The sequence below is a fragment of the Tupaia chinensis genome, unplaced genomic scaffold (assembly GCF_000334495.1).
Source record: "Tupaia chinensis unplaced genomic scaffold, TupChi_1.0 Scaffold000096_1, whole genome shotgun sequence".
Lineage (NCBI taxonomy): Eukaryota > Metazoa > Chordata > Mammalia > Scandentia > Tupaiidae > Tupaia > Tupaia belangeri.
In genome coordinates this window covers 6,004,898-6,017,292 of record NW_006159558.1, presented here as the reverse complement: position 1 = coordinate 6,017,292, position 12,395 = coordinate 6,004,898, and the positions used below count along the sequence as shown (strand labels likewise).

The 12,395-nt window shown below is 54.4% G+C and overlaps 1 protein-coding gene across 1 annotated transcript in view; it reads left to right on the top strand.

The window, feature by feature from the left end:
* Positions 1-5,992: 5,992 nt before the first annotated feature.
* Positions 5,993-12,395, top strand: part of TENT4A (terminal nucleotidyltransferase 4A) — a gene marked incomplete in the record, with an annotated part of 24,132 nt that continues 17,729 nt past the window's right edge. The window contains 4 exon segments of the mRNA XM_014585852.2: positions 5,993-7,669; positions 9,837-9,960; positions 10,842-10,888; positions 11,485-11,605. Coding sequence (XP_014441338.1) covers positions 7,635-7,669; positions 9,837-9,960; positions 10,842-10,888; positions 11,485-11,605 — 327 coding nt within the window.

The window sequence follows — 12,395 nt, the reverse complement described above, 5'->3', positions numbered from 1 at the left end:
GGAGGATGGCCATTCTGCATCCCCATCTCCTCGCCTCCATTTTCCTCTTGGGATTTTGACCAGGCCTGCACGTGCACCTGGAGTGTTTTCAGGCTGCCAGGTCTGGGACTTGAGCTGCACAGCCAGCCATGTGGGGTCCAGCTTCCTCCACCCCATGCCACCCGCTGGCTCATAATTTTTAAAGCATATTCTTTAATATGTTAAAGTAAAAAAGTTGGGTTTTTTTTTTTTTTTTTTTTTTTTTTTTTTTTTTTTTAGTTGTAAGATTTCTATTTCAAGATAAAGCCTCAGACCTTTTTTTGGTCACTATTTAACACGAGAATTTGGTCCTGACTTTCTGTGGGTTCACGTACGTGGCCCTGGGAGGAGAATCCGGTTTAGGATCTGATCTAGTTGTAGAGTGAAGTGGGCTGTCTTCAAAATACCAAATTACCCTGCGAGTTCAAATCCGGAGACTTGGATTGAGTGATCCAGGTACAATTCGGACCACAGGGGGGATCTGACCACACGTCCTCGGAGTCACGGGAGAAGGCAGTCACAGCGTCACTGCTGACCAGTGTCACTGTGCAGAGGCCCCCAGGAGGCTCTGGCCAGCTTGTCGGGTTCTATTTGAAGTGCAGGGCTAGGTAGCTGCGTCCTCTCAGAAGGCCGTAGGGGAGAAGGCACCCGGGTGAGGACAGGCAGGTGCCCAGACCCTGGCCCTGGTGAATGCGCATCCAGGTGAGATATCCGGGCACCTTCTCCCCAGTGGTCGGGGTACGCGCTGACTAATTCGGTGTTGTATCTGTGAGATGTTTATGCTGTACTGGTTTTCTGCTGCTGGGTAGCAAATTACCACGCACTCGGCGGCTTAGAACAACATTCATTTCCTGGCTCGCAGTTTAGTGGGTCAGATCAAGGATGGTGGCTGGGTTTTCTACTCCAGCTCTTGCAAGGCTGAGGCCCAGTCGTCCGCTGGCTCACTCTCAGCTGGTCCACCTTCTAACAAGCGTGTTCCCATTAGTGGGAGCAGTCGGTTCCTCGCAGTGGTCGCTCTGAGGTCCCTGACTCTGCTGGCTGTGAGGAGGGGCCTCCGAGTGTCCTAAAGCCATTCGTGTTCTGTGGCTCATGGCCTGTCCACCTTCAGGCCGGCAAGGCCCTTCAGATGCCTGATGCCTCCCCAGCCAGAGGAAGCCTCATGCCTAAGGTCTCACATGCTGTGTTGCATAGGACATCCGGGTCAGTGCGACGGTGTCTGCAGAACCATGGGTTCCTGGGGTGGGGGTGCTGTTACACGTGCAGGCAGACTCCCATGCCGTGGGGATGGGCCCCGAGGAGGCTGCGGTTTTCTCGCCCAGCGCACTCCCTCGGCTGGACGCCAGCCCGTCACAATGACTCTTGCAGATCACCAGTCCTGCCCTCTGGCTGGTTGTCACCACTGAGCCCAGGTGAGCCCTGCAAGCTAGGAGAACTGTTCTGTGCCCCCTCACGGACGGATCTTTAAAATAGGTCATTTCAGAAAAGCTTAAGGAAAGCCAAGTGAATATATGAACTTGCAGTGGTCACGAAGTCCCTCTCTAGAGGTGTCCTGCGTTGGCCAGCTCAGAAAGGTGCTGTCCCTGTGCAGGTGTGCTGGGGACACGCCCACCTCTCCTCTGGAATCTCGCTCTGAGCAGAGCAGCTCTGCAGAGACATGGGCAGCACTCCTCCTGCACTGCAGCCTCGGGGGGACGGATGGTGGCTTGCCCAGGGCCCAGCTTCAGAGTGCTGTGCTTCAGGAGGAGCAAGAGGACCCTTGCCATTCCTCCTTGGGCCTTGCTGACCCCTGCCGACTGCTATGCCTGAGCCCCTCAGGGAAGGACAGAGTGTGTGTCTTCATCCGTGTTCCAGTGCCAAGCTCAGGCGAGCTGCTGAGCTGGTGCTGAATGAGTGAGTGAAAGGAGGAGGACCTGCCAGGCAGGCCACGGGCGGGGGCTGGTGGCCTTTCTGTGTGGTATTCATAAGCATGTGCTGAAGGGAACTTTGTCGTTTGTCTTAGAATTTTCAAACATTTGTTTGCCAACTCTGAAGCATTTAAATACAGAAGAGTTGAAATCTGTTGCAGCTTATCTGCTTGTCTTCCTGAAGAGCGATGAAACTAGTTTTGTGCCTTGTAATATACAGTGCAAAACAGAGCCCATTCCAAATGCTCTATATTGTAGTCAAAGAGCATCCCTGTTTTTAAAAATGTCTTCCATGAGAGATGCAGGGAGAGATGCAGGGAGAGAAGAGGGAAAGAAAGAGCTCGGCCCTCTTTACAGAGTCTTCTCGAATTGTGATCCTTTCCCAGCCTCAGCCAGTCAGGGTCATGGGCTCCTGCGTGCACAGGGGTGTGAGCCTGGGGAGCGCCCGTGTTGCCTGTGCCACTGGGGCTGGCCCGTTTAGTTTACTGTTACTCTTTTCTTACTGTAAAGTTACAGCTAACTATCAAGAATTAGAAAACTGGGAAGAGCATGGTGACCCGCCCTGCCCTGGGCCGTGGTGGCATGTGCTCTGCAGCTGTAGGGTCGGGCTGCATCTGGTCCCTGTGCAGAGGTTTCTCAGTGATGGGTAGGCTCCAGGGGTCCCGTGGCAGCAGCGCCCCGTGCGCCATTTCCCTGGGGGCTATACCCTGCTTCCTGAGTCAGTGCTGGGTACTCTGCCTCTTAGGCTTCACTTGTAGTGTTAGGCTGGAGTTAATTTCCAAAGTGAGTGTGTGGGTGTAGATAGTTTGGTTTCCATCTTTCCGCATCAGAAAGAGGTTTTGGATCCCCATAAGTTTGTAGAATCTGTTGCTCTGAAGGAATGGCTGAGATGCAGTTGGTTAAGGGAAATGAAAAGGCTGCTATGTTTGTGTTTTTTGCTTCAGACTTTCTGGCTGGAGCCCGGTGCTTGCTGGGCTAGGCCACCCCAGCACTCCTGGGGCTGGCTCTGGCTGATCACATCAAGTTCTGGCAGGTCTAGGGGCTGAACGTGGTTCCCCTCCTGGGGAGCATGCCTGTGGTACCCCTTTACCACATGTGCTAACTAAGGAGGTCGGAAGCAAGTTGTGAATTGTCATGTGAGGGGTAGAAGGCTGCCTTTCCCGTTCTCTCTTCTCGCAGGAAATTGAAACTGAAAGTTAGGTTCTGCTTGCTGCTTACTGGACAGGAACATCTTTTCCTTGGTTCTTGAAAATACAGACAGCTTTTGCCCTCGCGCCAAAACTTTTGGAGAAACTGCTCAAGGCTGACTGCGAGTCTTCCCAGGCAGTCTGCGCCCACTGCCCAGGACTGACCTGGTGCCTCGGACTTGAGAGAGCGTGCCTTGCTGTGTTTAAAGTTTAAGCAATGCAACTGTGGTGTCTGTTTTACAGCTTTTAAATAAGAGTCTTATCTTAAAAGTTTTTTTCTTCTGTCAAAGAGACAGACAGCAAAAAGGGTCTTGAAGCCTTCATGTGCCCCCAGTTCTGCCAGCCCAGTCACAGGTGCGTGCGTGCCTGGTGTATACTCAGAGGTCTCGGGATTCAAGCCTGGAACCAGGTGGGCTAGTCTCGCAGAGCTATCTTACCCTTCCCAGAGTCCTGGGACCCCGATGACTTGTAGCAGGGAGTGTGCTGCTTGCTGCGTGTCACCTGTGTGCAGTTGGCTGTGAGTTTATTACTCTGTGCACACAGCAGGAGTGGACGGAGCATGCTATCCCTGAGCTGTCTGCAGTCCTGACAGTGTTCTGTGTGCGGCTAGGAGCCCACATGGCTATGCGGAGTGCCAGGCCGCAGCCAGCCCAGCACCGGCCAGCTGAACTGTGCGTGGAGATGGCAGTTTCTGCTCCGTCCGTACTGCAGTCCCCAGCGAATGTGGGTCTTGAGTACGTGAAATGTGACTGCTGCTACCAAGAAACTGAATTTTAACTTAAGAGTTCAGTGGTCATGTATGTGGCTAGCAGCAGACTGGAGTGATTTTAGACTATTTGAAACACAGCACTGGATTCAGTAACTGTTGCTGAGCTAAATGGAAACACACACCAGTTACAGCTGTGTTAGGCAACAGAAGACTGCCGGAAAAGCTCTAGAAATTATATTTCTGAGTGTCCATTGCAAATTCTTTTTAAAGACTGCTGTTTCTGTAACACATGGAAATAAAGCAGGTTCACAGTGGAGTGCATTGTGGACTCACTTCCCAGCATGGGGGTCTCTAGTCCAGGAGGGCCAGGTGTGGGCGTTTGTGCACACAGGTGACCCCAGTGTCCAGCCAGCCCCTTCTCTGTCTGGAAGTCCCCTCAGCCACAGCCTGTAGCTCGCATGCCTGGGACTCACACGTGGGGGCGCTGGGTATCTGGGAGTCTCCCTGGGTGCCTAGAGCAGGCCTTTGAGCTGGGTGATGTTACTCCTGTTTGCAGACAGAAAGCCAAAGCCTGGGTAGACCCGTTGTGATCTGGCAAAAGGTGGCATACTCAGAGTGTCATTCCAGGGCTGACCTCTGAGCACTCCGTCACCAAGACTCAGGTGGAACATGGCACCTCGCTCTGCAACCCTGCTTAAAATACGTCACTGGGCCCTTTCCCTTCTTGCCGTTCAGTTTTCCTGGAGAGAACAGAGTCTCCTTGAGGCACTTGGTGTGGTTCCTCCGGTGAGGCTGCTGGATAGTCGCTGTGACAAGGAAGCTGGGGTGGGGAGCATTGGGAAGGACCCCTGGGAGAAGGAGGCCTGCTGTGCAGTGCATTGAAGGTGAGGATTGGGCTGCCTATGGCTCCAGACCAGCCACAGTCCCTTCTCCATTCTCTCTGGGTTTTGGGCAGGCACACACACACACATGTGCGTGGTGTGAGTTTTAAACTGGATCCCTGAGCTGTCTGCAGTCCTGACAGTGTTCTGTGTGCGGCTAGGAGCCCACATGGCTATGCGGAGTGCCAGGCCGCAGCCAGCCCAGCACCGGCCAGCTGAACTGTGCGTGGAGATGGCAGTTTCTGCTCCGTCCGTACTGCAGTCCCCAGCGAATGTGGGTCTTGAGTACGTGAAATGTGACTGCTGCTACCAAGAAACTGAATTTTAACTTAAGAGTTCAGTGGTCATGTATGTGGCTAGCAGCAGACTGGAGTGATTTTAGACTATTTGAAACACAGCACTGGATTCAGTAACTGTTGCTGAGCTAAATGGAAACACACACCAGTTACAGCTGTGTTAGGCAACAGAAGACTGCCGGAAAAGCTCTAGAAATTATATTTCTGAGTGTCCATTGCAAATTCTTTTTAAAGACTGCTGTTTCTGTAACACATGGAAATAAAGCAGGTTCACAGTGGAGTGCATTGTGGACTCACTTCCCAGCATGGGGGTCTCTAGTCCAGGAGGGCCAGGTGTGGGCGTTTGTGCACACAGGTGACCCCAGTGTCCAGCCAGCCCCTTCTCTGTCTGGAAGTCCCCTCAGCCACAGCCTGTAGCTCGCATGCCTGGGACTCACACGTGGGGGCGCTGGGTATCTGGGAGTCTCCCTGGGTGCCTAGAGCAGGCCTTTGAGCTGGGTGATGTTACTCCTGTTTGCAGACAGAAAGCCAAAGCCTGGGTAGACCCGTTGTGATCTGGCAAAAGGTGGCATACTCAGAGTGTCATTCCAGGGCTGACCTCTGAGCACTCCGTCACCAAGACTCAGGTGGAACATGGCACCTCGCTCTGCAACCCTGCTTAAAATACGTCACTGGGCCCTTTCCCTTCTTGCCGTTCAGTTTTCCTGGAGAGAACAGAGTCTCCTTGAGGCACTTGGTGTGGTTCCTCCGGTGAGGCTGCTGGATAGTCGCTGTGACAAGGAAGCTGGGGTGGGGAGCATTGGGAAGGACCCCTGGGAGAAGGAGGCCTGCTGTGCAGTGCATTGAAGGTGAGGATTGGGCTGCCTATGGCTCCAGACCAGCCACAGTCCCTTCTCCATTCTCTCTGGGTTTTGGGCAGGCACACACACACACATGTGCGTGGTGTGAGTTTTAAACTGGGACTCCAACTGCGGTAGGCCACATGGAAGTCTTATGCCACCTGTTGGCCCCATGTTTTATTTTCTTTCAGTTTCTAAAGCCGGTCAACCCCACCACCCAGAAATACCACGATGGAATTGGTGACTGCCCCTGCAGCCCTTTTTCTAAAAGTCCATGGGATGAGCAAAAGAGCTGTGTTCACTAGAATTCATGTTGTCCTTCCATGTTTGCTAAATTATTTATTTTCCTGGAAAATGAGATGTCCAACTTCAAGTACAACTTCAACTAAGAACGTAAAATGTGAAGAAACTGGGTGTGACTGAGTGCAAACACTGGGTCTCGCTCACACGCCGGGACTAAGCGCACATGCCTGGGTCTTGCGCACATGCCAGGACTGAGCGCACTCGCCGGGTCTCGCTCACACGCCGGGTCTCGTTCACACGCTGGGTCTCGCTCACATGCTGGGTCTTGCTCACACGCTGGGTCTCGCTCACATGCCGGGTCTTGCTCACACACCGGGTCTCATTCACACGCCGGGACTGAGTGCACACACCGGGTCTCACGCACACGCTGGGTCTTGCTCACACGCCGGGGTCTTGTGCACACACTGGGACTGAGTACACATGCTGGGGTCTTGCTCACGTGCTGGGACTGAGAGCACACGCTGGGACTGAGTGCACACGCCAGGTCTCGCTCACACACTGAGGTCTCGTGCACACACTGGGACTGAGTGCACACGCCGGGGTCTTGCTCACATGCCGGGGACTCGCGCACACGCTGGGACTGAGTGCACATGCCGGGTTTCGCTCACACGCCGCTTTGCCCGCTGCCATGCAGGCTGGAGAAGTCGGCCCTTGTGTATCTCTTCCCGCCTCCTGACCTCTGTCACACCTGTGGCACTGCCCTTAGGATCTGTGACAGCGCCGTCTGATTTCCCCGGCCCTCTAGCTGGACAGGCTCTTGGACACGTGCCTGCTTGGTGTGTTTCAGGGTTACTTGGGACCCAGACCTGGGGTTGGCCATGTGGCTTCCAGCACTACACACAGCATGATACTGTGCCCTAAAGGTTTAAAAAAAATTTTTTTTTAAGTTTTTATCTTTTCCATGTGGCAGGGAGAGGGAGAACATGAGGGAGGTGGTTAGATATTCTCTTGTCCTCCGTGGCAGTGGCTGCCCTCAGTTGTCAAAATCCTCAGTTCTGGGTGGCTCTGGGAGTCAGGTGGGCATCACCAGCCCCTGCCTGCATGGGGGAAGCCCAGCAGAGGGCAAGGCCAGAGCCACGTGTCCAGGGGACATGCTGCGCCGTGTCGGCAGTGCCCCTGCTGTACTGAGAAGGCAGAGCAGAGTCCCGACTGACGACCCTTGTCACAGTTCCCCAGCTTTCAGAGCCGATGCGTAGTAGGCTCCTGTCAGTGTAGCTGTGAGTGTGTCTGACTGACTGCGCAGTGCTGCGTGGGAGGACTCCCTCCGGGAATGTGGGCAGCTCCCATCCTCCTCCTTTACCTCTCAAGGCCTGCAGGAGGGATGCGGGTGGGCCCTCTTACCCGGGAGCAGGGAGAGGCAGGTGGCTGCTGACAGACCAGTGCCCAGCACAGGCTGCGCCAGGTCCTGCTGTGTTCTCCATTCCCAGGGAGCCAAGTTCTGTTGCAGTGTGCGTGCCCTGGAGGCCTGCAGGAGACCCCGGTGTGTCAGTGTTTCAGATGCGCATAACTCGAGACAGCTGGCAACCCTCCAGGTAGAGACTGGATTGACCTGTGGGAACCAGAAGGCAAGGGCCCGTCTGTGAGCTGCTTCAGGGTGCTGTGTGTGGGGCACGGCTAGAGCTTTAACTTCCTGGCTTAGGTGTCTTTCCATGACCTCAGGCCACTGCCTGATGGCCCTAGCCTGGTCTCTATTAGCATGCCTCTTGATGTCCCTGCTCCTGGTGGTGTCCTTGAATAGTGCTGTGAGGAGAGGCCGTGGCTCCAGGTGAGCTCGGTTCCCCTGGAGAGTCCAGTGCTGCTCCCGACAGGTGCTGTGGTGACAGTGGGGTGCAGGAGGTCTGCCAGACCCCTCGGTGATGAAGAAAGGCTCTGCTCTGGACTGTCACCTGCTCGGAGCATCCCTAATTCTGGCAGTGCTGTGCAGCGGGGAATCTCAGGTGACACCCCAGACTCCCCGTGACTGGCCAGGCTGATGGAAAGGGCAGTGTGTGGTTGGTGCTCAGGAATTGACGAGGTGGAAGACTGATGCCTAAAACCTCGCTGCTTGGTAGATACTGTGAGGGAATTATTTTATCTTATTGTTGTATGACTTACTTTCTTTTGGGATCTGTTAAAAACTGGTGTAAAAATTTGGGAACCAGCAGTTAGCGTAATGGCTATGTCGCTGGACTCCCACGCAGTCGACTGCGGTTTGCGTCCCGGACCTGGTGCTTAAAACTCATGCCGGGCGCATGTGCGTACGTACCGAAGATCCCGAGAGGAGAATGGAGGAGAAGGGATTGCGGCGTGACCATCCCCTCTTGGGGGTGATTTCTCGCTTTCTGTCTTTCTGTCTCTCTCTGTCTGGCGAGAGCACGCGCCCTATAATGAAAACCTCTCAAAAAAATAAAAAAACTGGTGTAAAATTTTTTTATTTTCCCCCAAGTGATAAATCAAATTACATCCTAGTCTGATATGTGGGCAAGGGTGTTCAGTGTTTATTTTCTACTACGACAAAGTAAACTTTTATACTTCTAGTGGCCTTACTGGCTGTTAAACCTGCTGTGTGTATTTGGGATGGTTATTCAAAATGATTTTTTTTTTGTTTTTTGGTGAAGAGGAGGCTGATAGCTGGGGGCGGGGGGGGGGATGGTTGACGTGTGCTGTACAAGGGGGGTGGGATGGTTGACGTTTACCTTAAACGGGAGCTGAACTGCAGGCCGGTGACATCACTTACCTTGCACTCTAACAGGCTGTGCTGAGGAATGTCTGTCGTCCGGCCAGCTACAGTAGTTTGCTAGCTGTTAATCTGTCCATGTTCAGTTTTGCTATTTTACTATTTTTTTCACTAATCAACCTTAAAATGGAAGCAGGTGAATTTGATTTATTTTAATTTCTAGGACTGGATAATCTGTCCTTCTTTCTCAATCTTTTAATTCCTTAAACTAAGAGAGGAGATGGGTGCTTTCTCCCTGTTGTCTGTAGTGACTCCCAGGACTGGCTTCTTCTAGCGGGGCGAGGCAGAACCAGAGCCAGGGGCGGCACCTGGGGCAGAGGCGTTGCACCAGGGCCTGTAGGTTCTCTCACTTGTACCCATGACCACAAGCTTTGTGGAGAGGGCGTCCTTGGCCTGCCGTGCGGCGTCGGGCTGGACACTGCGATGTTGGACCAGAGGCCTCTGCTGTCTGCTTCTTGGTATTGGATGCATCCAATACTGGACTTAGGGTGCATCAGCTGGGACTTGGGCTGACCTCACCAGCTGAGACTCGGGCCTTGGGCTTCTGTGAGACATGTGTCCCCTCCTGGTCTCATGTGTCCTGGGTGGGTGACCTGTAGCACGAGGCACAGGTGAGTGCCTGTGGGGCTCTGTGACACCTCCATGCTGGGGGAGCCCCGTGGTAAGCACGGTCCGGGTGCCGTCAGCTTTAATGCAGGGGGCCCGTTTCTCTTGGTGGGAAGTCCCTGAGCAGCTGCTGCAGGTGGGCCTTTGAAGGCCAGGTGTGGACGGGCTGATCTGGCATTGACCAGGTCCGCTCAGGTTTGTCTGCAGTGCCGCACACGGCGTGGTCCCCGCCCCAGGGCTTTCCGTGCTGACAGCTCTGAGGGTGGGAGCGGAACTGGATCTTGACGGTGTGTCCAGTGCTACGCCGACCTGGTACTCAGTTGGAAGTCCGCGAGGTGGAATTGTGACTCCAGCATGTCTTCTCTTTTGTCCACTAGACTTCATGAGGAAATAATTGACTTTTATAACTTCATGTCCCCTTGTCCTGAAGAAGCAGCCATGAGAAGAGAGGTGGTGAAACGGATCGAAACTGTGGTTAAAGACCTCTGGCCGGCGGCTGATGTGGGTACCCTCCTTGCCCCAAGTCCCTTCACCCGCACATAGCTCGCGCGTGCACGCACTTCTCACCGGCCCAGGCCAGGCAGCCGTCCCCGAGCGCAGAGCTGAGCTGGGCGGCCTCGGGGGGTCCTGGTAGAAATGCACATTCCAGACCCCCAGTGCAGAGCAGACGTCTGGGCTGAGTGTCTGGTTTAATACTCGGGCCGTGCTCAAGAGTCCAGGGATTGGACTGGCGTGCTGATTTTCCTTGGCCAAAAGTCACTGCAGTTAGAGATTTCACCCACAGCCCCTAAGTTACCCCCCATCAGGGCACATAGTGGCACACGCCTGTTTGTACACCCTCATGGTGACCCAGCAGGTATTTGCCGATCTGCGGTACATGCTCGGCCGTGTTACAGGCCACCTGCTATAGGCCACCCTTGCTCGTGTTCAGCCAGTTCCTTCCCTGCTGACAGCCTGAGTGATCGTGACGCCTGGTGCCTGGACTCAGCTGTGGATGGTGCAGGTGTTCTCAGTGGGCACGGCCACACTCAGCTGGCCTGGTGCCTTGGCTGCGGGTTCGAGAGACTGATGAGGGCTTGAAACTGGCTCTGAAAAGTTGTCAGCTTTGAGGGGCTGTGGGTAAGGACAGGAGTTGTTTCATCCTTTAATTCTGAGTTTTTAAAGATTCCTTTTGGGGTAAATCTTTAACTTAAAAGGAATTTTCTAGTTGGTTTTAGGACTGTTTTTGGCCTGCCTTACCCTCAATCCTCCTTGTAACCTCCTCGTAAGGTAGTTTCACTTTTTACCCAACGGTGCAGTGAAGCCCTTTGTTCAGTTAAAAAGTAACACAAGGATGACCCTTGAATTGTGCGCGTTTTAAGACATCCACTCCTTTTTTTTAGGTGCAGATATTTGGCAGCTTTAGTACAGGTCTCTACCTTCCAACGAGGTGAGTACCCGGTGGAGTGCGCAGGTCAGTCGCTTGCGTGTTACTGTGTGCCCGTGCACGTAGTAGGGATAAAGTCGATTCTTTGGAGCCAGCAAGTGGCCCAGTGGGTAAGGTGCTGGACTCGGACATGGCTGACCATGGTTTGAATCCTGGGTGCAGACACTTGAAACTAATGTGGGCACATGTGTGTGCAGATCCAAAATCCCAGAGGGCAAGGGACTGTGTGTGGCCATCCCCCACGAGGGGTGAGTTCTCACTTTCCCTTCCATTGTCTGGCCCTAGTGAGCATTTGCACCTATGGTAAAAGCCTTTTTAAAAAAATACTGGTTCTTTGTAGTCAGGTGCAGTTGGCACAGGGGTGAGGCCTGGACACAGCCTCGGCTGGCCTGGGCAGGCACCGTTGTACGCAGAACTGCTGGGGAGTCCTGTAAGCTGTGACCTCCCTCGCCGCCTTAGCAGTAGCTGACCAGCTCGTTTATCTCCCTGTGGGGGATGACTGAAGGAGAGGCAGGCATATGTGCTGGGATTCTCGTCCTCCCCCATGGGGTCGCCTGTGATCCTGAGCAGAGGGTGACATGCTCTTCTCTCCCACCCAGTGACATAGATCTGGTGGTCTTTGGGAAGTGGGAACGTCCTCCTCTGCAGCTGTTGGAGCAGGCCCTGCGGAAGCACAACGTGGCTGAGCCCTGCTCCATCAAAGTCCTGGACAAAGCCACGGTGAGTGCACCCCAGCCCCAGCGCGGTTGCTCAGTCCTCCTGGCGCTAGCCACGGTGAGTGCACCCCGGCCCCGGTGCGGGCATGGTCACACAGTCCTCCTGGCAGTAGCCACGTGAGTGCCACCTCGGCCCCTCCGCACGCTGAGAGAGTTGGACAGTCCTCCCGGTACTAGTTCACACTGCTTTCCTGCAGTTGGGCCACGTCTCTGAAAGTTTCTCCATGTCAGTGTGAACATCCTGCGTGTTCCATTTGCATTTCATAGTCAGGATTGCAGGCTGAGAGCAGGCTTTGTGAGAGCCTGCACTCCTGGGATTTGCGAGGTCCTCAGACTGCTCTTGGCACTGGAATGTAAGACGGTGGGCACTGGGTGTGCTGCGGACGGGCCAGAGGCTGGTGTCTGAAACGAGGCCTGCCGACATTCAGGTGCGGAGTGTGCGGCTCAGTGACTGGGCTGTGCCGTTTCTGGACAGAAGAGGACCACTGCTTGCTATGTTACATCCAAGAAAGAAAAAATTATCTCTGGTCCTTTTCATGGTTCCAAAAAACATCTGTATAGGAGAAGCTCGCTCTGGGGAGAAGCGGCGACACGGCGTCGGACAGGCCCCTGTTGGTGTGTACCCGCTCAGGAGCTGTCGTGTACCGTCCCTGGCTCGCCTGTGCGGAGGCTGGCGGCTGTTTCTCTTGGGTGCTTTGACTTGCAGTGATGCGCGGTCCGCATCCTCCTGGCGGAAGCAGATCGGCTAGGTCGGGGGGGGGGCCCCGGGGCGCCCCCCCGGGGGGGCGGCAGTG